General features: G+C 41.4%; 2 protein-coding genes and 1 non-coding gene across 4 annotated transcripts; 2 read left to right on the top strand and 1 right to left on the bottom strand.

Annotated features, from left to right (window-relative positions):
- Positions 1-195: 195 nt before the first annotated feature.
- On the top strand, positions 196-6528 carry LOC116300143 (uncharacterized). Its single transcript, XM_089029397.1, has 14 exons — positions 196-292; positions 502-595; positions 712-1070; positions 1410-1574; positions 1908-2027; positions 2403-2528; positions 2773-2869; positions 3244-3462; positions 3935-4308; positions 4770-4937; positions 5035-5145; positions 5580-5696; positions 5944-6034; positions 6448-6528. Exons 2-14 carry the CDS (start codon positions 523-525, stop codon positions 6462-6464), a joined length of 2037 nt encoding a protein of 678 aa, XP_088885523.1. The 5' UTR covers positions 196-292; positions 502-522; the 3' UTR covers positions 6465-6528.
- Positions 6529-7574: 1046 nt separating this feature from the next.
- LOC116300147 (cellular tumor antigen p53) lies at positions 7575-16186 on the top strand. Of its 2 annotated transcripts, XM_031708935.2 has the most exons (14): positions 7575-7718; positions 8612-8747; positions 9389-9450; positions 9549-9607; positions 9999-10124; positions 10474-10687; positions 11152-11262; positions 11848-11958; positions 12049-12154; positions 12477-12718; positions 13360-13451; positions 14038-14138; positions 14710-14821; positions 15209-16186. In XM_031708935.2, the coding sequence occupies exons 2-14, from the start codon at positions 8629-8631 to the stop codon at positions 15404-15406; spliced, it is 1653 nt and encodes a 550-aa protein (XP_031564795.2). In that variant the 5' UTR covers positions 7575-7718; positions 8612-8628; the 3' UTR covers positions 15407-16186. The 2 variants fall into 2 exon arrangements, 1 of the variants encoding a protein (XP_031564795.2); XR_004197560.2 differs by lacking the exon at positions 15209-16186 and having other exon boundaries at positions 14038-14235.
- A 2491-nt stretch (positions 16187-18677) lies between these two features.
- Positions 18678-18750, bottom strand: Trnay-aua (transfer RNA tyrosine (anticodon AUA)). Its single transcript has one exon. It is a non-coding gene; the product is annotated as a tRNA-Tyr (tRNA).
- Between the last annotated feature and the right edge of the window lie 4847 nt (positions 18751-23597).

Here is a 23597-nt window from a genome sequence, read left to right on the forward strand (position 1 = left end):
TTTTGAGAACGATTTAGCATCTTTTGGTGTCGATGAATGCGGTGCGCAACTTTACCTGGGTGTGAAATCCGTGCGTATCTTGAGCGCACTGAATTGATAATCACGTGATTAGCCATGCATTAACGATTCTATCCTGGCTCCACACACATGCTCTTTGAACCATAATTATCTTGAATGAAAGGACAGGAGGTCTGAAATAGATTATCAGCAAGGAAAATATAGATAGAAGTCCGATAACAAGGCTAGACTTGATACCTTCAAAGGTTGGTCAATAGATTAGGACGCCATATAGGTAAGATAACATATCGACTGTTGTGTTGAATAAGACTTGTGTTTACTTTAATCAAAACCTTTATTGCTTTAGCGCGCATCAGAATAACACCTCTTGGATCGAAGTTAACGATGTCTTGAAAATATCAGTGTTCAATCTTAATCGTGAAAACACCTGTCTGTTATAATGTACAGATGAAAGACGAATGAATGTCGATCATTGATTTCCAGATATTTATTCGTAGCCACTCTATGAAAGCTAGAGAAGTTAATATGAACGGATCAATAGTCTGTGCTGTTGTTTTGATGTTATCGCCATCCACAGGTAAATACATCTGTTGTTTCTTTTACGATTCTTTCTTTCACTTCATCTGTTTACTCATCTATCCCATTTGGCCATTCATTCGTTCACATATTTATTCCATTTATTTCTTTTCCCAGTTGGCTTATTTCTTTCTGGTCAAACACCATTCAAGGTCCTACCAATCATCGAGTATTACTGTCAACAGATCAATTTCTCCACACCATTCCCCTCCTCCGCGTCCATCAACATCCAGCTTTCGATCCTCGAATCAGGAACAAGCTTTACATACCAGGCCTCGGTGTCCTGGATCGAGCTGGTTAAACAAACCGGTTTTACCGGTTGTGTTGCTACCTCTGGACCAATCAGCACGTACCGCCTTGTCAGTTTGCAATGGATGGCATTTGATGACGTACCAAACAAAGGCATGATGGGTATTCAAGCCGTGTCGCTATGGACCACGGGAACCAAATGTGTGACGGTGGATATGGTTGGCATGGTAACGCGTAGTTAGCTTGCTGATTAAAAATGTAGAGACATTTAATTTTACATTACTGCCGTTATAGCCATGTTGGAGCGAAAGAGCTACTGTACTCCAATATGACTGCCATGAAGTCACTAGCCATTCCGAAGTTCGGGGAAATGCTGAATCGAGCTAGCATTGTAGTGTATTATGGGGCCGGGCTGTTTTAAGGGACAAAATAGACGTCATCATGGAAATATGTCCTCTAAAATAGCCTTACAATGCACTGCAATGCCGACTCCACCCAGTTTTTTCGAGGATACCTCTACTCAGCTATTTCGACAATTATTTTTTATTTATATTTATTATTACCAGATCTTTTCAGTGGTGCCTTACATCTACCTCACTCCCTTCCACTCCACACCCAACTATCATTACGACGCGACTTCCGTTTGGGTGGAAGATCCTACGCGATATGAGTTTAAGATTTGCCTGAGGGAACTGAAAAACTTTGATGGCATGCACAGAAACATACGTGTGGTAAGTACGTTGATCCTCCGCTAGGTTTGGCCCTCCAATAGTCCCCTTCACAATACGTTCCCTGCGCCATCTTGAAAGGAAGCCGTGCCTTTCCATCGAAGCGAGACGAACGGTGAGCTTGCAATGATAGAGAGACTGATTGTCCAAGGTGTTAAAAAAGGTCTCTATCATTGCACGCTCACCTTTCGTCTCGCTTCGATGGAAAGGCACCACTACCTTCAAAGATGCCACAGGGAACTATGAAAGGGACTATTCTCAAGCAGGAGTACAGTGTAACCCGTGAGAATAGAATACATTCATGGTAATATACCTGCTTTTATCTATGTCAAACAGGACTGGCTGGCTTTGGAAGAAGTACCAACAACATGGAATAAACTGATTCCATTTAAAGGCAAACTAATGTTGCCCAACACACACCCATTGATGGAAGAACAACGCTACAGCTTTTGTAAAGTAAGTAATAAGCATATAACGAGGCTTCCCATTGGCAGGTTTTATGTAGTGTTCTTGTGTTTTAGGGGAGGGGAGAGAGAGGGCTGATTGGTTGGGGTTGTGTAAGGAGTGACCAAGCCACTTATGGAAAATCCTGGCTCATTTTAAGTAAAAAAGAATGGTCGATTTATCAGTAAGATGCAAATGGTTTGGGCCAGGAAAGGGAGGGATGACTTGTTGAGGTTGGGGGAGTGACGCCTTTGAGAAATCCAGGTACACACCCAAAAGTATTCCAGTAATTATACTCTGGACTCCAGAAAGACAAAACTAGAGCATGAAGCCAAGTTGCACTTTGCGAAGTATGAGATGTTACTGACATTGTTATTTTATTTTTAGAATGTGAACTTTACTGAGCCCTTTTACGCTCCACCAGTCATGATCGCCAGCTCCAGTCACGTGTCTGATAAGAACAACCCTAAAACTGTGTACCCAGAAAACAATGCGATCGCGGAGTGGCTAGAGGTGACTGCAGATTTGTTATATGCTCAATGACTTTATTTTGCTGTTTGCACCAACAGCCTCTCTAGATAAATCAAGGGAGGAGGGGGACGAACAGAATATTACCAACAGGGGTGGAGTAGGGTCGCGTCTGCGGCATTATTACCAGGGGAGGAGTAGGTGAAACAATTCAATTACTGACAGGGATGGTTTAAGGGTGCTTCTAGTAAGTCAGTACCAAACATTCATATGTGATCTATTTTAATAGGACGTCAGTGTGACAGGGTTCAGTGTTTGTATGAAGGACATTCAGCCGTATAACGACCACCATGATCCAGTAACCATCAACTACATGACGATTGGAGGTATAGTGGTCACCATACATATACATATATTGTTGATGACAGTATAGACCTTTTCCGAGTTCCAAATTACCGCTGTGTTCCTTGATTACAGATTCATGTACTCAGGGTTAGCCTCGTATCAGTGTCATGATATTCACAGATACCATCGTTAAAGCAAAGAATGCACAACTCCAAAAATACAAACACTTCATGGACCTTCGCCGGAACACATGAATATTCTGCACAAAATTGAGTTTAGCCCTGAGCAACAGAGAACTCTAAACTGGAGTATCTCTCCCCATAATTTAACCCCTGTATCAGTGTAGTGTAACATCCCCCGTGTTCGCGCGGTGACGAATATATCACTCATACTTAGTCATTATTCTATTTTCTAGACCTCCATCCCTGTATCAATGTCCAGTGTAACTTCTTTGCCTACTGTAAAGCATACGCGCCAAGAGATGCGCGCTGTGTGTGCCAGACATCTTGCCCGTCATATGAAGACCTGGTGTGCGGCGATGATGGACAGACGTACCAAAACTTGTGTTTGTTTCAACTTTCTGTCTGTCAGTCGAGAACAGATGTGAAGATCCTCCACAAAGGAAGCTGCGTAGGTAATGAAGATATGTCGAAATTATCTTGTGCACGAGGGGGTGGGGTCAAACGGCCGGATTCCCTAGGGGGGGGGGGGTATACAAAGGCTTGCTCGCAGTTTTGGGGTATACTCAGCATCTCTATAACCAGTGGTGAGAGTGGTACGCAGAATTTCTCTGTCAGGGTAGGGTAGGATGGCGGATTTTTCAAGCCTATGTTAACCTGGAAGAAGGGTGACCCTACCAATTTTTTCCTAGCCACACCCTTAGTTTATTTCTCTTTGTGTAATTTTTTCTCGAGCGCTTTTGTGGTTGTTGTTGGTTTTTTTTTCGTAACCCTTCGATTTTCAAACATTAGTTGGGTTTTCCTACAGCGTGACATTTTAAGAATCGGGTGTCACGCAATTAGTTCATGATAATGTGTGATGAAACTCGGTAACGTAAAGCAGGACACTAAAAGGGAAACAGCTAATCTTCTTTTATTCTTATGTAGCCTTCATCATTCATCGTGGTCGCGTCTTCGTTCAATTGGACACCACCGATGTCCAGTGCAAGACCGTCAACTTCTACCCTCAAGATTTCAATTCTTCTCTTCGAGTTCACGTCCAAACATCAATCAACTATTTCAACCAGACGTCGCCCTTCGTTCACGACGCAGCCGTCACATGGACTGAGAAGATCTCAGACACCTCGTTCAGCGTTTGCGCACTTAAAGCTGGCAGAACAGACCGAACTACTCCTGATCGTGGTATAACGTTCGTGGATTATATTGCATATCAGGGCGCACCACGTGGGGCAGTGGCTGGTGAAGAGAAGATATCTGATTGGTGGGATGGAACAACATGTAAGGATGTCAGTATTCCTCAGGTGGGTGTCTTTCAACTTGGTTTTCACTCTGTGTTCCTCCGTGTATTAAAAGTACAGGGACGTGCCTGAACGGCCGCGCAAAAATGCTAGTCCTTCAAATCTAGTCTTCCATTCATTGTACTTTGGTTGCATTTATTCTTCATTTTTTAATTCGTTTTCCTTACATTCGTTCTTTTCTTCGTTTTCTTTTTCACTTTCGAACATTTTTATAGCGCTCATCATATACTAGACACGAACGACATTCATCCAATTCTTGGCTGCGGAAGTCGTTCTATAAAGCATATATGACTTTGAAAAAAAATCGCGGTACAAATGCGCCGTAACGATGCGGTGTCCAATCATTTTGTCTGCGCCATCGTGAATTGCGCGCGCTATCATTGGTTCAAAAAAATGCCAGACATCAATCCCGTGTCGTGACTGTGACTTTTTATAGTCACGCAATCTATGTGTTTTATTTTTAGGATAATTTCCAGGGCATACCCCACATACTGGTGACCGCTGAACACATGGCAACAGACCTGAAGCATGACGCAGCCACTGTATGGATTGAGGACCTTACCGTGACGTCATTTCAAATCTGTCTCAGGGAACTGCAGAACTTTGATGGACTTCATAAGGACATTCGAGTGGTTTGTGATTTCTATCTGACTGTTGAATCTGTATCAATGTTTATCAAAGCAATGATTATTGACTAAACATGTCTATATTTTGTGTTTCTAATTTCAGAACTGGATTGCATACAGCACGTTGCCAGCTGACATGAAGGCGGAGCAGCGAGTGGTAACTTTTGCCAACGACAAGGTGCCCCTCGAAAAAGACAACTATGCACTCTGCCAGGTATGAAACTAATATCACAGCATTCATCATGCTTCTTTTATGCCAGCTTCATATCTCTCCTTGGCAACACCATCATCGATCATCATACGGGACGGATTCAGTGGCGTTAAAAGGGGTGACTAGTCACTCCCCTTTTACTCGAATATCTTTGTATATGATTAGTAACAGTCACCCCCCTTTTCCTGGAATTCCTGGTAAAACCTTCGTAATAGTCTCCCCCTAAAATTCCTGGATCCCGCCCCTGCTGATTATGCACTACGAGCTCTGTTACTACAGTACCTGTCATTTTTATCAACAACATCCTTAAATGATTTGGACTTTTGATATCAAGTAATCAGAGTACAGTAGAAAAGAAACAGTTTGGGTCATGGTATTAGATAATGTTGCCTTCAAGTGTCTTTTCTCTGAGCACTAACCTTCGTTCTAAACACTAGGTAATGTCGTTCAATGCAAACTACACCATGCCTCCCACAATACTGATCAGTGCTGGTCATAGCACAGCTATAGGCAAGGCTATACCACTGTATAATAGTATAGCACCATGGATAGAGGTAGGTATCATACCAAGTGACTATATTACCCCTCCCCTCCCCTCCCCCCACGGTGCTCATCAGTGCTGGTCTTAGCACAGCTATAGGCAATGGTATACCACTGTATAATAGTATAGCACCATGGATAGCATAGAGGTAGGTATCATATCAAGTGACTATACCAATCCTCCCCTCCCCGCACGGTGCTCATCAGTGCTGGTCTAATCCCCCACCCCACCCCCTTAACAGTTTAGTAATTTTCTTTCAGTACGTCACAACCAAGACCTGTCGAATATGCGTGAAGGAGCTTCACATACCGTTTGGCTACGATCCTGTCAGCATCACGGTACTCGCACTTGGTGAGTGATAGTTTATGAAATCATAGCTACGATGTATATAACATGCGCTCTGATTAGCAAAACGATAACTATGTCAAAGTACAAAATAAAGGGCTTCTTTCCCAGGGCTGCGCTCATTCAAATCAAATTTCGTTCGAAAGGGAAACCGCTGAGTCAAGGCAGAATTTGATTTTGTGACGATTGAGAACAACAAAACAAAAAATCTAGTGAAAAGACTAAAAGACTCACAGCAGAAAGAGAAATACGAAAACGAAACCTCTGCTATCAGGGTACGGGCCATGATCATGGTAAATTAGGGTTTTGGGATAAGATACCCGCCAGTTGTCCAAATAAAACCTTCTTCTTAGTCTTTTGATTCATCTTGATTTAACTCATTTTTTCTTTCTTTTTCCCCTCCGATTTTTTCTTTCCAGGTCATTCTGGCTTCTAAGAATCTTACTCTGTACTACTATTCGAAAAACCGATGCTGACGAAAACAGTGATGTGAAATCAGAAGAGAATGATTGAAAATTATAATAAATATATTCAATATTGCAAATGAACCAGTCTATAGATTTAGGTAAAACAAAATGGGGGAAATATAGGGGAAACGGGGAATCAAAACAAGGACATGAAAGAAGAAGAGGAAGGAGTATGAAAAACGGAGAGAAAGAGAGGGAGATTTAGAATGAACTAAAGAGGGAGAGAGAAGAAAAAAAATAAAAGGAGGAAAGAATTTAGTTATAAAAAAAACACGAAAGAACGAAAAAAGAAAGAAAATCTACTCGTTATGGGTTTCCTGTGTGCAAGTGTCAGTCTATGACGTCATAGCTATAAATTATTAAAGCTGAATCAGAAAGCTTTTAGTCAGCCTTCATTAGCACTTTGTTTATCAAAAATTCCAGAAACATAAATTTTAGGCACGAAGGTCAAAGTTTAAAAGCTTCAGAAACCTTGCTTTCGAGAGATATTCGACAAAACCATTAGCGCTGACATATAATGTACAGAGAAAATAGCTTTCCTTGAGATATTTTGATCTTATCTCTGTTTCCATCAATATCTTAATGAGTAAGATTAATCGTATACTGGGGAAAAATAAATTCACACAATTTTCTGTCAATCTTTATCTCTATAGACTCTACAGTGTGCAGCAGTGGTATAAGCAATCTTTCTCCACCTATTGTAAGACGCATGCAAATTTAAGGGCAAGTTTAAACTTGCCCTTGTTGTTTCATGTGAAACGCATATCAAATATGCAAATGAGATGTAAGCTTACTCCAGACTACCTCAAATCTAAACTTATCCTTCGTAAATTCAAATCTAAATGCTATTTTCTGCTAACGTTAACTCTTGATTTGATTTTATGGCGGCAATTTCTCTTTTAAACCATATTTTTACATTTGTAATCCAGACTATTTACAGTTTGGTCTAAATTTCGCACGTGGAGATTTTTCGCGGGTCAATAACTCCGATTATATATCATCTCCTGTGATTGGTCAGTGATTATTTGCTTTTGTTAACGATTATTTTGATTGGTTCACTGAAGAAGGAACTCTTGATCAAACATAAACCTAGAGTCAATCGTCTACATCAGACAGAAGAGTCTTCATCGTGTATGTGTGTGGGTTACGTCGATCTTTTTCCTCGGGATTACTCGATTTTAGTCTTTCCAGATATCATTTTATAGCTTTCTAATTCAGTTCAGGTAAGGTATTTCTATAAAGATACCAGATTGCAAAGCTTTAATGAATTTATGGCGCAGATCGTTGATATTTTCCCCTAACCTCGATGTTTTCGCAAGCTATGAGTATTGATTGATACTATTTTATTTTCTGAGTTACTACAATGGCTCGATCTTGATACTTCTTCGTTAATTTATCCAATATTATTAAAATCTTAAATGCATCAAGCGCATCGTTCATCTACTCGTTTTGGTTCTCCGCGATACTCAAAAATGTAAAACACGAATTGTCACAAGTTTGCACGCTTTTGCTTTCACTTTTAATCTTTTTATACATAGGAGCTCGTTCGTACAGATTTTGACATCTATTTTCATTCGTGTAAGTCATAGAAATATCCGACATTGGTTGATGTTTGAAAATGGCCGATTGGCAAAGTCAGCCTATTAAGTGGGATATTTTTGTTACACAGGGGACTCCCCCTAGGGTTTGGCTCAGATGTCATTTGTCTTTTGAAAAACCAAAACATCAGATTTCTAATTTTTACGAGGAATTTTTCTTCGCCTTAACTTTTCAACCAGTTTTGGAGATGCAACCAATATTAATATAATTTTATGAAGCCAATACATGTTTCTCCCCTCCCCCCCTCCCCCCCTCCCCCCACCATGGCAAGCAAGTACAATGGCCACCCCCTTAACCTAGGTAGTTTAAAAAAACGAAAAGTACTGCAATCAATATGTCATGCTCATGTCATGTTTTGATTGGGTGATTCCTTCAGCTAATTCACAAAATTTACTGCATAAGAAATAGAGATTTGGCTCATATCCAAACGTGGTTGTCACTTTTGAGACCCCCTCCCCTCCCCCCACAGATTTCAGTTTTGTCAGCACACGCATCTGAAGGTTTTTCTTTACTTTAGGGATTAACAATCCAGTCATGTCACAAGATTCCCAGAGTTCTATCAACTCTTTGGAGTTAATGTCTCAAGAGACACACGAGGTTTTGCAGGCATTACTGAACAGTGATGTAAAGGCACCAATTATGGATCAGCCAGAGTATGTATTGACAATATAGATTAAAGAATTAACAATGCAATGTGGTTGTTCTTCCTCTGTGTTTCATTTAAAAATTAATTTTCACAGAGGGAGAGAAACCAGAACCCCCAAAAACCCTCAAAGAACTGAAGAAAACCATCAAGCACTCTTAGCCTCACATACTGCGGTGTGATGTATATTCCAGGATTCAAACTTGGGTCACATTGGTGAGAGGAGAGCTGTCTCTACACTAAATATAACAAGGGTTGTCAATAGAAGTCTGCTACCGGCAGATTCTGCCGTCTACTCTTGCTAATTCAGCTGCCTACTCAATTCCCAATGTAATCGTAAATCTTGATTAGAGTTCTTTAAACTAGCAAAATGTGTGAATAAAATAAATTTTAATCCAACCTTTGTTGCTATGCTACGAAAAACAGCAACACAATCAAAACTACAGCGATCGCTTTCGTGAGAAGAGAGAGTGAGACTGGTGACAAGTATGCCTCAATTACATGCTCCAGTGATTTCCGGTTTGCTGCCTATTTCAATTTCATAACCGCCTACCAAAAGTTTTAAGGACAACCCTGGCAACCAACAGATAGCCTAGCCTGGATCACTATATATTGAAGCATTTAACTTTTTATAAATTTCTTGTTTTCTAGGTTTCAAGCAAGATATCGTCTTAATCCATTTGATATTCACCTTGCTGAAGACAATGGTTCAGGTTAAATCATAGTTGATCCAAAATTGTAGTGTTAAACAAAACATAACATGTCATCAGTTAGCTTAAAGCTCATATTTATTGTTGTTGTTTTTTTGCAGAGAACGTAGAGATCAATATCGACAGACTCTACTCATTTCCACGGCTTTGCAAATCTGAGGTATACTTTTGTAGGAAGTTTAGTTTCTTGTTGTGAATGACCATCTGGAAAAGATTATCAGTCATATGCATGCATCATCATCATATTATGATCATCATCATCATCATCACCTCCATCAGCATAACCATCATTATCGTCAAGACCATCATCAATACCATCATCAGCCATTGATTATCATCAGAACATCAACCACCCATTTCTAAGCTCTAAATATTTAACAAGAAAATCGAATCTGTTTACTTGGAGGCTGATGTTGGGCCTCAGTGTTTAATCATGCCAATAAATGATCTGTCCTATGTATAGGTATCACTGTGATTTTTCTCTCCTCAAGTTAACTCTTCTGAATTCATTAAAAATCATTTGAATTTACATGATTTTTATATTTATTCAGCTACAAGATGGCAGCCCTTGTGCTGATGGGTCTCCTCAGTTATCTCAGTCAACACAAAATCATTTTATAAACAACACAAGCTATACTTCGCAACAACAACAATCAAATGATTTGATAAGTCACCAGGTAATAGCAAATGGTAGGCTTATTCAGCAGGTTAATGTTCAGTAATTATTTGTTTTCTTTCTTTCTTTTTATTTGTTTATTTTTTCTTTCTCTCTCCCTTTCTTTCTTTCTTTGGCTTTCTTTTTTTCTTTCTTTCTTTCTTTCTTTCTTTCTTTCTTTCTTTCTTTCTTTCTTTCTTTCTTTCTTTCTTTCTTTCTTTCTTTCTTTCTTTCTTTCTTTCTTTCTTTCTTTCTTTCTTTCTTTCTTTCAGATTTTGCTTAGGCTGGTGCTGCATAATTTTGTAATTGATTCACATGACTGAGATCGAGTCATTATATAAAGTCTAATAATTTATTTTTTCATCACACAGGCCAGACCCCAACACCAACCAGATCATAGCTACCTTTCCAGGCAATGTCTGGTTCCACCAAACACAGATTTTCCTGGTCAATATCTGTTTGACATTGGATTTGAGGAAGAAAAAGCACAACCTGTCAAGTCTGCTCCATGGACATATTCGCCTCAACTTCAAAAGCTTTTTATCAAGATGAGATGTCTTGTTCCCATTAGATTTATTGTTAAAGGTAAAGTAGAAGCATTATACCCTTGTCCCCCTGGAGGGGGGTGGGGGGGGGTGGATTTTCTTTGCTCTGGTCTCTGGTCTCTGGAAGTATGGATATTTTATGGAACTATACAATGCGCTGCTCCTCAAACCCTCCCCAGCCTTTGGACACAATACATATGTTGTGCATTGAGTAATATACCAAGTTGTATATACCTAGAATTTTCAAAATGTTTGTCACCTATATTGTCTATCCAGGGGTCGCGGAGGGGGTGGGACAGGGGGGCTACAGCCCTCCATGCTTTCCCTTTTCTGATCTATTTTTTTCCAATCTTAACCCTCCCCCCTTCACCACTTTTTACAGTTCTCCACTGCCCCTGCTATCTCCTTTGGCTCAGACAATGCAACCCAAATATATGAATCTGTCAGTTTTTCAACATTAAGGGATGAATTATCAATCAATTAAGCCTTTGATTTTGTCATCAGGTCGTCCTCCCACTGGTTCCTACATCAAAGCTCTTCTTGTTTACAATAAACCTGAACATTACAGAGAGATAGTAGAACGATGTGTCAACCACATCACAAAACAAAATGATGGTGGGTATGCAAAATAAAAAAACTAACTTACTTCATGAGAAAGCAACTGTCAATAGATCCCTTTATCTTAAGTGAAATGTTTTCCCATTTCAGTGTCATTCTCTTGAAAATAAGATTGTTTGTTTGAGTATCCATTTATTCATACTGTAGTATTGTAGCTATGCATTATTTTGGACACAAATGAGGAAATAGAAAGCTCTCCCACTCCCAACCAATCATGCTACAGTAGATCTATTTAGCTTCCACTGTTGTATCACAGCATGGGACAATCACAACAGAGCTAGCCTCCAAACTAGGTGAAGGCCCAAAGATCGATTTGGAATTTAGAAGTTGATTTTTGAGGAGGGAGGAAAACCGGAGAACCCTGAGGAGAAACCCTCAAAGCACAGGAGAGAACCAACAAACAACTCTTCTCACATACAACATTGAGATCGGCAGGACTCGAACCCGGGTCACATTGGTGAGAGGCAACACATTAACAATGCATGCCGGACGTGCTCCCCATGATCTATATTAGTTATTTTATAAAGAAGTTTAATGCTTTTTTCTAAGATGTGAAGACAAAATTGACATATCTTTCTTTAGGTCATCATGCACCTAATCATCTATTAAGATGTGAAAACTCTTCCACAGTCTACGAAACTTGTCCTGAAACTGGACGTCACATGATTAAAATCCCTGTTCGAGAAGCAGAAGGTAAGCAAAGTTGCATTACATTTATAATCGTCTATGCAGTACAGTACTTATTTTTTATTCTTTTATTTATTCTTCCATCCTATCTTGTAGCTGGTATGGATTACTTCACAGATATGTTTCAGTTTATGTGTTTTAACTCGTGTCCTGGTGGACTCAACAGAAGACCGATCATTGCGATCTTCACTCTAGAGTATAAGTGAGTAAAGCAGTACCAGTAAAGCTGTTTGTATTAATTCAGGACATCTTTTGGGGCAAAACAGTGCTGGGCCCCCCCCCCTCCCTCATATTCCAATCCCCTCCATGGAGAAAATATGGATATTTTCTGAAATTACGCAATATACTTTCCTAAAAACCTTCCTATACCCCTTCCTCTTTTACTCCGACGAAGGACTAGTGTCTGAAACGTCAGTAAGTATTTTCATCCACGATGTATAATTTATCTTTTTATCATATTTACCTTTGGAAATTCTAAGAATATATAGGGGGAAAGCTGTGTTGTTTTTTTTGTTTCGTTTCAGTGGAATGGTAATGGGCCGAAAGATTCTCAACCCAAGAATCTGTGCGTGTCCAGGAAGGGACAGAGGCAATGAAGAAATATCAGAGCAAAAAAAGAAAGAAAAAAACTCAATGAATGCCGAAACCACACATTCACAACCAGAACATGTTTCATCAATATCATGTCAAGAGACCCCTCCCCCCACCCCTGTGGAGGATACAAAACCACTTTACCAAGAAAACAATAAAACGTCAGGCAAAAGAAGTATGTACGTTAAACACTTTGTGACATCATTTTCTAAGCATTTAAAAGTAAGTTATTGCTTCATTGCTGGAGTCACGAACTCAACACCAGATTTTAATATACAAGTTGGCTTTTGTGGATGGAGGAAAACCAGAGAACCTTGAGAAAAACCCTTGAAGCACAGAAAAGAACCAACAAGCAACTTTATTCAGTCACATATAATGGCTGGCACATTGTTTAAACCATTGGCTTCAGGAGTGAACGTTGGTGCATTAGCTGAGAACATCTCTCTGCTAAGATCGATCATGCAGCATTGGAGGCCATATAAAGTGTATATTAGTTCATTAAGTAATATATACAGTATGAGTGGCCGTGTTGTATCTGATATACAAACTCGAGGCATAGCCGAGAGTTAGTATATCGGATACAACACGGACACGAATACTGTAGATTGCTTATCAAACGTCTAGGTTAGTTCCTTTGTGTTTCACTAAAATTTTCAAAATTAAAGTGAATCTGCCCAAGAAAATCCAAGTTAAAGTTTATGCAAATGAACACGATTCTGTATCTGATTTACAGAACTCTTCACGGTCGTGATTTCTATTGTGAATTATTAATGAGTTTGATAATGACAATTTATGTAACTCAACTTTACAATGCAGGTGCTACAAAGATCACAGAAGGGTTCCAGCTGCAGTCTCTCTCAGCGTACAAAAAAATAAAACGAGAGGAAGATGAAATATTTACTATTCAGGTAGGAAGATATATGGGCAAGTGCTGTCAGCCCTGAAAGATCAGCTATATAGCTACTAAAGATTTTATTTCACCCTGAACAACCTTCTAGGTTCAATCTAAGTCAGAGCATGGCTAACTTACAGATCAAACCCTGAAACAACCTCTGGGCATGATCTAAGTCAGGGCATGGCTAACTTACAGATCAAACCCTGAAACAACCTCTGGGCATGATCTAAGTCAGGGCATGGCTAACTTACAGATCAAACCCTGAAACAACCTCTGGGCATGATCTAAGTCAGAGCATGGCTAACTCACAGATAGAATTCTAAAACTCTGGGCTAATCAATGTCAGGGCACAGCTAACTCCAAGATTAAATTTCAGTCAACTAATGTTATAGGTTGTAGGAAGGAAAATTAAACAAAATCTTCTCACATGTGATGCCAAGTTCAGGAATCAAACCATAGACCCCAGAGGTGAGAGGTCACGAGTGTACTACCACTACACCACCCTTGATCCTTTGAAAATACAAATGTATACAAGTGGTCTAGTCTTTTCTTTAACTTATATTTACATTCATTGAATTATTCAATTATTATTATTATAGATACGAGGAAGAGAAAAGTATGAGTTGTTGCTAAAAATCAAGGAATCTGTTGATCTGATGGATATGGTACCACAATCCTATCTGGACAGCTACAGACTGGGGTAACTATCACTTAAAGACTATCTTTACAAAGCATCATGGGAACCTTTAGGGTTATGGTAAAGGAATGTGAAACGTTAGAAGAACTTAAGGAAGAAGGTGAAGAGAAGAAAATTGATTTAAGGGAAGGGGAAAATGGGATGGAAAGAGAGATGGGTGGGATGGAAGAGAATGGGAGGAAAAAGAAAGGGACGGAAAAGGAAGAAAGGAAAGAAAAAAAAGATGAGAAAGGAAACAAAGAAAAGAAAAAGGAGTTAGTACCCAAGAATGACTGCTGGGTCCTGGTCATATCACATCAACACCTCCCCTCTTTTACAAGATTGAACTTTGCATTGAAAAACAAATAATCTCTAACAGTACAAACAGTTTCAAAGTCAGTGTCTTTCTTTCTCTCTTTTTTTTTATTTTTTATTTATTTTTTATTTTTCTTATGGGTGACCCATCACATAGTCTTCGTATTTCTCTAATATCCTTGTTAATGAAAAGTGTTAAAGAAGGGCAGAATAGTATAATGATAAGTTTCAAAGAATTACATGATCTTATTCTTTCTTTACTTTTTTTTGTTTTTGTTAGTTGTGCTCCATGTGGACCCAACTGGTTTTTAGAACAGCAAAGGAAGTTGAATGCTGAAAAAGAAGGACACAAGGAGAATTCCCAAGATACTCAAGAAGTCTCCAATTCACAGGTAAGTATGGAGTGGTAAAAATATATTTCTTTAAAGTATTGCACATTTAGATTAATTTCATTTATTCTGGGAATATTCTGTTCTGGTTAGAGTTAAATGATGTTTTTTTATCTTTCTTTTTCCTATTCCCTCCCATCCTTTGCATCCTTCCCTCTCTCTCTCTCATATATTCTCATTTTCTCACCTTCCTGTCCATCTTTCCCATTCTCTCTTTTATTTTACTTTCTCCCTCTGGTCTTTCTCACTGTACTCCCTCATATTTTATTACTTCTCTTCTCTTCTCTTCTCTTCTCTCCCTTTCTCATATTTCCATCCATCCTATGCTCCATTCCCATCCCTTGTTTATTTCTAGTTTCTAACATCTTCATCTCTTTTCTTTCTGTGTAGAATTCAGATTCTGACGGCACTCCACCATCTTCCATCCCATTTGACTTATCTCAGCTGTCAAGAACATCATCAAACACGTCGCGATCAAGCCAAGGCAGTAATCCTGGCGATGGTACTGAGTACTCTGCTGTTAGATTTACACTCAAGCGCACAGTATCCCTTGAAAAGAAAGGATTGAAGAAGAAAGAGGTTGATTGAAGTCCTCGACTGCACCTCCGGATCCATCAACTTGCAACTATTAGTTGATTTACTCAAAGTGATTTTACTTACCTTGTGAAATAGATTAAACCATTTCCATAGTTTTCTTTTCTTTCCATTTGACGATAAACTGACTATTACAGCATGTACATTTTTTTCATGGGTCAAGTAAAATTACTCTCAACTGGTTAAAAGCATTCCTTCTTTCAAAGGTTAGTTGATCTAAGTAACTGAGTCTAAGTAACTGAGTTTTTTTGGAATTGTGAAGTGGTATACTAAAACTCACCACCACTTTACACACCTCTAGATAAGGAGATGAAAGGGTGACCATTTGCCCAGTTACAAAAGTCGTGTTTTTTTTGATATTCTTTAGAAAATGTCAACAGTGTTCATATTAGTGGCAATTTGTTCAGAAAATTTAAATCAAGTATTAATAAGTTTTATACTTTCCAAGATCAGCTGGTATTTTTCTGGTTTTCTACAATGTAAATAGTGTTTTCAAATTATTCATATGTTTTGTTCTGTGTGAAGGGAAGTTCTTAATCTCATACCCCCATATAACCCAATTATTTTGTAACTAATAAATCTCTAGATTCAGTTCCTAAGATTTATATTTTTTGGATCTATGCAAAAGCTTTCCAGTTAGTTAAGTGAGTTCTAAGTGGCTTTCACCTTTACTACAATATACATTATGTACTAGGGCTAAAATGGTATCGTCAGAGCACCTAGCAACCAGCATGATTGTCTCAATCAAGATGAAATTAAAAATTGTAGAAAGTATACTTTCCTTTGACTTCAAATAGTTACCCCATATAAAATCAAAATATTGAAGATAGGTAGGACTAATCTGCAAGCTAGAACTATCACTAGAGTTTGTAACCATGGTTCCATTAATACCTAATTTGTATTGGTTCAATGTCTACCCATTTCATTCAGACCACATGTCATTTTCATTAGGTTTATAACTATGTGCTGGCACCAGTTCAAATCACATTGGAAATTTGCTTTATGTTGCTTCAATCATTTGGTAGTCCGGCCTCATAGAGCCATAAATAGACTACAACAGTTTTTTCTCACAAACCACACATTGCTACTCTACTTATGGTCTATGAGGTGTGACAGCCGAATGATTGACAGCACCCAAATGCCAAATTTGCAATGTGATTAAAACTGGCACAGAGTGTAGTTATAAACCTGGTGTAGCAGGAACACCTTGCAACAATACAGATTAGGTCTATTCTATATCAAGGTTAAAATGCTAGTGCGGGGGTTCGCATTAAAATTCAAGAACAAGGGCTGCAGTTATGAGGTCTTGAACTTCAATGCAAACACAAGCGTGTGCATCTTAACTGGTTTAGAAACCAATAATGCCCTATTTCTACTGTAAGATATAGGGTTTGAATTTTGATGGAAAAACCTGTCCCGGGTTTTGAATAGACCTTATTTGTGGTGTGACAATGTTTTCCCAATTCAGCGTGACGAACCTCCAGGGGATTCATTTTCTTTTGTTTTAACTCATCGAAAAATTCATGAGTATCCCAAAGGATACGAAAGGGAATTACAATGATATCCCGACGAGTTTCAAAACAATACCTCTTCATTCCCCCAGAGGTTTGCCATGCTGAATTGGGAAAACATTGTCACACCACGAAGTAGGTCTATTGAGCCCCACTGTCCCCTGTTAATATGAGTGCCATCCTCAACATTAATTATTATAGGTTTTCCATCAAAATTTAGACCTTACATCAAACAATAGAAATAAGTTTTTTTTGGTTTTTAATATTAACAAATCTCCACTAGCTTCTTGATAAGCTTAAATGTTTGTGTTCTATTCTGTCCTTGAAGGACTTTTCCATCGCTATGTACATACTTGTTGTATATTACAATAGTTATGTTGCTTTTATTAATAATTAATATCTCAGTACAGAACATATCTGACTTCAGAACATCGACAAAGTACAGATAATATATAAAAATATGCCAATAAAATAATTCCTTAATACGCAATTCCATAATAATCATTTCTATTCTATTCATTTATAGACAACATTGAAGGGGGATGAAAAATAATGAATTTTGGACCATTTTTAGATCGACTTTTCACACCTTTACTAAAAATTTGCATTATTCATTTTGTGCTATTTTTGGGCAAAAAGCATGGACTATACCCCATGGTTTTGATCGATTTGGGTCATTTTCACAACTTTACTAAAAATTTGCATTATTCATGGCGGATGAAAAATACGTCATTTTGGGCTATTTTTGGGCAAAAAACATGGACTATACCCCATGGTTTTGATTTTGGGTCATTTTCACAGCTTTACTAAAAATTTCCATTATTCATGAAGGATCAAAATCAGATCATTTTCGGCCATTTTTGGGCAAAAAGCATGGACTATAGCCTATGGTTTTGATCGATTTTGGGTCATTTTCACACCTTTACTAAAAATTTGCATTATTCATGAAGGATAAAAATAAGGTCATTTTGGGCCATTTTTGGCCAAAAAGCATGGACTATAGCCCATGGTTTTGATGGATTTTGGGTCATTTTCACACCTTTATTAAAAATTTGCATTGTTCATGAAGGATCAAAATAAGGTCATTTTGGGCTATTTTTTTGGGCAAAAAGCATGGACTATAGCCCATGGTTTTGATGGATTTTGGGTCATATTCACACCTTTACTAAAAATTTGCATTATTCATGAAGGATAAAAATAAGGTCATTTTGGGCCATTTTTGGCCAAAAAGCATGGACTATAGCCCATGGTTTTGATGGATTTTGGGTCATTTTCACACCTTTACTAAAAATTTGCATCATTCATGAAGGATGAAAAAGATATCATTTTGGGCCATTTTTGGGCAAAAAGCATGGACTATAGCCCATGGTTTTGATCGATTTTGGGTCATTTTCACACCTTTACTAAAAATTTCCATTATTCATGAAGGATGAAAAAGAGGTCATTTTGAGCCATTTTTGGGAAAAAAGCATAGACTATAGCCCATGGTTTTGATCGATTTTGTGTCATTTTCACACCTTAGTAGTAACATATGCCTATGTATAGGGTCAGGTTAATTTATTCATGAGTGAGATATTCATATATTCCTGTTGCCATAGCAAATCACCGGAAACGGAAACGAATGGGGGCGATGGATCGCCCAATGGGAGGCGGGAACGGGTGACGTAACGGGTGACGGAACGGGTGACGTAACGGGTGACGTAAGTGGGGATTTTGATTTTTCTTTTTTTTGTTTTCTTTGAAAAAGTATAAGGTCCCGCGAGCTGGGTTTGAACCAGCAACCTTCGGAACTATAGTCCGACGCTCTACACGTTGAGCTACCACGAGCACTTACTTAGGGGAGGTGTTTAAAAAGGTAGTCAAGACGTTGGTTTGAGGTTAACGGTTTTTAATAGGAGGGGTATTCATGACATTTACAAGTACAGGTGTCACAGGAACAAACACAGGTATGACCCTTAGAGGTCATCCATCGGTCACGACTTTCTTTGATGAATTTCTTGCGCTGTTCCCTGCGCTCTTCTACTTTGCGCTTTTCTTCCTTTTGCTCGTACGTGCGGAGGGCATCGTTGGAAACTTTGATCTTCCATTGGGCGTACGCTTCGATGAGGCTGGGATCACCAGAGTGGATGTGGGGTCCTTGGGGAGGATTGACCATGGCAAAGGTATAGGTATTCCAGGCGGGGAGAAAGCCTATGCGTCGTAACATGCCATGATTGGTGGCGAGGACTTTGCCAATGCCTCGAGCAAGGTCGTTGGCTATTTCCTTGGGAGTATCGGGGCTGTGGATGAGGTATTTCTTGTGGGTTTCAGGATGGACGAACCACTTGGCGTTTTCCTCTTCTTCGAGGGTGGGTCTGGGTCCTGCTTTGTGGAGGTCGTTTCCACGAACTCGAGTGAGACTGGCCGTGACTTGGTCGTCGACGGTGGGGGCAGGCTTGGCTTCTTTGGAGGACTTAACTTGAGCCTTGAATTGAGCGTAAGCTTGGATGAGGCTAGCTGATGATTGAGCCTAAGGAAGTAAGAAAGGAAAAAAAAAAAAGTAAGGAAAAAAAAGAAAAGCTCCCCTGCGAGGAGTCGAACCTCGATCTCCAGCCAGCTAGGCCAGTATCATACCATTAGACCACCGGGGCTGCTATGAAATAGAAGGGTGAAGTTAAGGTAGTCTAGGGTAGGAAGCCGGAAGTAATTAGCATATAAGCTTTTTTCTTGTGAAAGAAAAAGTTATGGCGTTCTGGAGGCTCGAACCGCAGTGAGCGCCGCGTTGTTACTTACCCGACTAGTACCACAATCGCATAGTGCTACCACAGCCGAACCGCGATGGACAGGTTGAGCTACCCAGGACGCGCATGCAAGTGAGGGGAGAAAAAACTCAAGTCATGGGTGTGTTGAAAGGTTTTTATTGGCCAATGAAAAAGAAAAAGCAGTACATGAATTTAACGGACGGAACAAAATGTTTTTTAATCAGATAGGTCGTGTCGTCGGACGCGTTTGCCATTGCGAAGGGTTTGGAAAGGTGTGGTACAGTTTCTGCATTGGGGGAACCATTCAGGAAGGTAAGCGAGACATGCATCGCAGCGTTTGTAGCGGAGGACGTAACGAGCTAGGCCAGGGAGAGGACTGAGGTCGAGCGAGGTCAGGTAGCGACGCATGTGAGACTGGTAGTCGAGGGAGAACTTGACGTGGTTGAGAGGAGTGTGGGGCGGATGAATTCGTTGGTGAAGTCGGACGAGATGGAGTCGTTGTTTGTGGAGGAGGATGACGTGGAAGGTGTTGGTTTGAAATCCTTGGATGCACAAGCGACTGGCCCATTGGACGGCCGCGGCGTCTTTGGTATGACGAATGAACGTTTTAAATAAGGTGTCTAAGCGAGTGACGCAGATTTGGTGTGGAGGTCCAGGGAGGGAGGAACAAGGACACGGCATGGGATAGTGATGACGGTGTTGATCCATGTAGCGAACGAGACAGAGGGAATGACAGGCTTGGACGGGGACGTGACGAGGTGCCGGAGGCATGTACCCTCGAAGAGCGAATTGGCGGCAGTTGAAGACGTGGTATTGGCCCGTGTAGTCGATGGTCCCTTCTTGACCCGAATAAGGGATGGGCTTGCGGCAGAGCAGGCACGGTGGAGGCTTGATGGTGTTGTGGAAATTGACGTGGGCAATGGGTCGGATGTGGATGAGGTCGTGGACGTGACGCAAGAAGAGAAGCATGATGCGGGCCATGGTGGGTTGGGCCATTTCCCAGACGGGGTCGCCGTTATACACTTGAGAGAAGTGACTTTCGAGGTAGTTGACGAACAAGGAACCGGGCCATTGGGGCAGGGCGTGAGGGGCACGACAGTAAGGACAGGTGTAGTTGAAGCCCGTGCTGAGGATCCACTGCATGAGGCACTCGGTGTGTATGGGTTGGGCACAGCAGGAGGTCATGTTGGAGTCGGAGTAAAGTGTTTCGGTCGGGAGGTGTCGTTGGAGCGGATGAGCGGGAAGAGGCGAGTAACACACGCAGCACTGTTAAAGAGCAAAAAAAGAAGCAGTCAGGTGGAACGTAGGTCTGTAGCGAGCATGCGGTCAGGTATGGTCGTTTCTGTTTCGGAGTCGGTCCCTGAGAGCGAGGAATAATTTGAAGTCGGGGCATTGGTCCAAGGCGTCGGCCACGAGTTGCACTGTAGTGGCCTGTGAATAGGAAAGGTGAGGTATTAAGAAACGCACCAACCACAACGACAGGGGCTGGAGTCTTTTGCCTTGTTGAAGATGGATAAGAAGTTGAGGAACAATTGGAAGGTGGGGCATGCGTCCAGGGCGTCGGCCACGTCGGTGATGAGGTGTGAAGGAGTGCGTTTTTGGAAGTCGGGAGGGAAGAAGAATCGTTTGTTGTCCACTTCGGAGGCCTTGGCCGCTTCGGTGCATTGGAGACAGTCAGGATCTTGAGCCTCTTGACACGTACATACCAGATGAGAGGGGTCGTCTGGGGTGTCGGGGCGTGTAGTAGAGGCCTTCTAGTGAGGGAAAAGGACAACGTGGAAATGCTTTTAGAAAGGATGCTTTGGTAGCGCGTAATGGTTTTTTGGTGCTGACCCCCATGATGTAGATGCTGGGATCGTTGTTGTTGTCCGTGTGAAAGTGGGGGGCCACGTAGACGTAGACGGACGTGTGAGCATTGAAGTGCGAGAGGGAAAGGTCGCGATTGAGGCCATCGACCAAGGGCAGGTAAGTAAAGATGATGTTGCTGTCGTCTTGGTACTCTCTCCACATGGCCGAAGCGAATAAGTAGTGGTTGATGGTGGCCGAGGTGGAGATTTGGACGCGGATGAACCCCGAGGGCGGATATTGGCGGGCCTCGTGGGCGATGAGTAGGTAGCGTAGGGGCGTGGAAGGCGTTTGTGTGAACTGGAAGTTGTGGAGCCGCGTATAGGTAGAACGGAGGACGATGGGACCGTAGGCATTGGGAGTACGGCGGTGGCAGCTGTAATCTTGGGCATCTTCGAGAGCGATGGTGGTGGAGGGGATGATGGTAAAGGGGCGAGCTTGGTGGTCGATGTCGTCCTGTGGAGGGGTGTCGTTGGCTTGGTAGTCGTTGTCGTCCTCCTCGTTAGAGTCGAGAGGTAAGAGTTCCAGGGTAGTGAGGAAGGGCGGATCGGTGTTGATGGGTCGGGTCCTGCACATGGGGCACTGAGTATTTTGATGAGTACGCCATTGGTTGAGGCAGTCGTAGTGAAATTGGTGTTTGCAACAAAGGGTCAGGACGGTGTTGGGACCGTTGAGGGGTACGTTGGAGAGGCAAATGGCGCAGACGACGGCGGTGGCGGCCTGAAGAAAACAGAAGGTGAAGATCACAAGGTATGGGCAAGGGTATCGAGCCAGAACATGCCGGTGACGAAGTCCCCTCCTTCGAGTTCAGTGAATCTTTCGATGTCAATGCCGGAGACTCTGAGTTTGTTTTTGAGGCATCGTTCATAGCATTGCAGTTGGTGGAGGAGAGGGTGGGTATCGCTGCTGAGGCGGGTATGGAGTAACCAGAGTTTTTTGTCGTAGAGGAGGTCGTAAAAATTGTCAAGCAGTTGGGTAAGTACTAGGGTTCGTCCAATGTGTTTGCGTAAGACGTTTGTGGCGGTGGTGGCGATTGCGGTCTGAAAAAATAGAGTTCTTTTAGGTTCTGGTGTGAGGAGGAGCGAGGCCTATCTTAAGGATGCTGCAGGATTGAAGTTGCTTTTGAAGGAGTTCGTGAATGCCTTTGAAATCGCCTTGAAGTTTCCATTGTTTTTCGAAATGGGTGACTAGTTGTTCTTGGCGTTGGAAGAAGAAGTAGAGGTCGTGGATGTCTTGTTTGTTTTGTTTGTAGCCGTTAGAGATGAAGTCGATGACGCGACGAAGCGCTTCCTAGGGGTGGGCAAGAGCATATGAAACATTGGAGCATAGGTATGGTAAGGTTTTCTGTAGGTTTCGTCATAGTACTGTTCGTAGCACGAACGAGGCAAGCGAAACATGATGTGGTTGTGGATGACGTAGTTGTAATCGTCTCGGTCGGCCACCCCGTCGGGGAATTGGTCGGGCGTGATGTAATCAGGACCCACGCATAAGTTTTGGGTGCAATGAGGGCACATGATGCTAAAGTGGGTACGCTTCATTTCCAAGTAGTGCAGGACGCAGGCGCCATGAAGGGGATGATTGCAGCAGGGTGTCATGACGAAGGGTTCTGAAGTATTACATTCGCAAGGCAAGATACAAATGGTACATACCAAGGTTTCGTCCTGACTGGTCTCGTCCGCGGTAATGGCTTCAGGGTCCTCCTGACCTACTTCACGTTCTTCTTGTTCCACATCCTCCCGCTTACGTTTAGGAGCAGAAGGACCTTCTTCTTCTTCGTCTTTTTCGGCATTGGATTCATTATCCGAATCATGATTGTTGATGTAGGCATTGCGGGCGTTGACCACCACGGGATCATCGGAATCATAGGGATCGTCAATGTTGAAACGATTGAACTGAGGTACCGGTGCAGGGACGGGTTCCGCGGTAGGTGGTGGCGGCGTCGCTGGAGGAGTAGACACCGTTCGATCTACTTGATCTGGATGAGGGATGACCACGCGGCGGTTAGATCTCTTGGGAGGCATGATGAAGGACGGCGTTGGCTAAGTAAGTAACTAAGTACTAGGTATCTAGGTATACGATTTGGTGATT

Source organism: Actinia tenebrosa, unplaced genomic scaffold (genome assembly GCF_029948245.1).
Source record: "Actinia tenebrosa isolate PJP-AT-01 unplaced genomic scaffold, QUT_ActTen_1.0 PGA_scaffold14__42_contigs__length_11649687, whole genome shotgun sequence".
Classification (NCBI taxonomy): Eukaryota; Metazoa; Cnidaria; class Anthozoa; order Actiniaria; family Actiniidae; genus Actinia; species Actinia tenebrosa.

Bases quoted from the DNA above. Each gene is read 5' to 3' on its own strand.
- LOC116300147 (XM_031708935.2), top strand. From the start codon at position 8,629: ATGTCACAAGATTCCCAGAGTTCTATCAACTCTTTGGAGTTAATGTCT. The intron at 8,748-9,388 runs GTATGTATTGAC...CTTGTTTTCTAG, and splicing joins CCAATTATGGATCAGCCAGA to GTTTCAAGCAAGATATCGTC. The intron at 10,688-11,151 runs GTAAAGTAGAAG...TTTTGTCATCAG, and splicing joins CATTAGATTTATTGTTAAAG to GTCGTCCTCCCACTGGTTCC.
- LOC116300143 (XM_089029397.1), top strand. From the start codon at position 523: ATGAAAGCTAGAGAAGTTAATATGAACGGATCAATAGTCTGTGCTGTT. The intron at 596-711 runs GTAAATACATCT...TTCTTTTCCCAG, and splicing joins GATGTTATCGCCATCCACAG to TTGGCTTATTTCTTTCTGGT. The intron at 4,938-5,034 runs GTTTGTGATTTC...TTCTAATTTCAG, and splicing joins TTCATAAGGACATTCGAGTG to AACTGGATTGCATACAGCAC.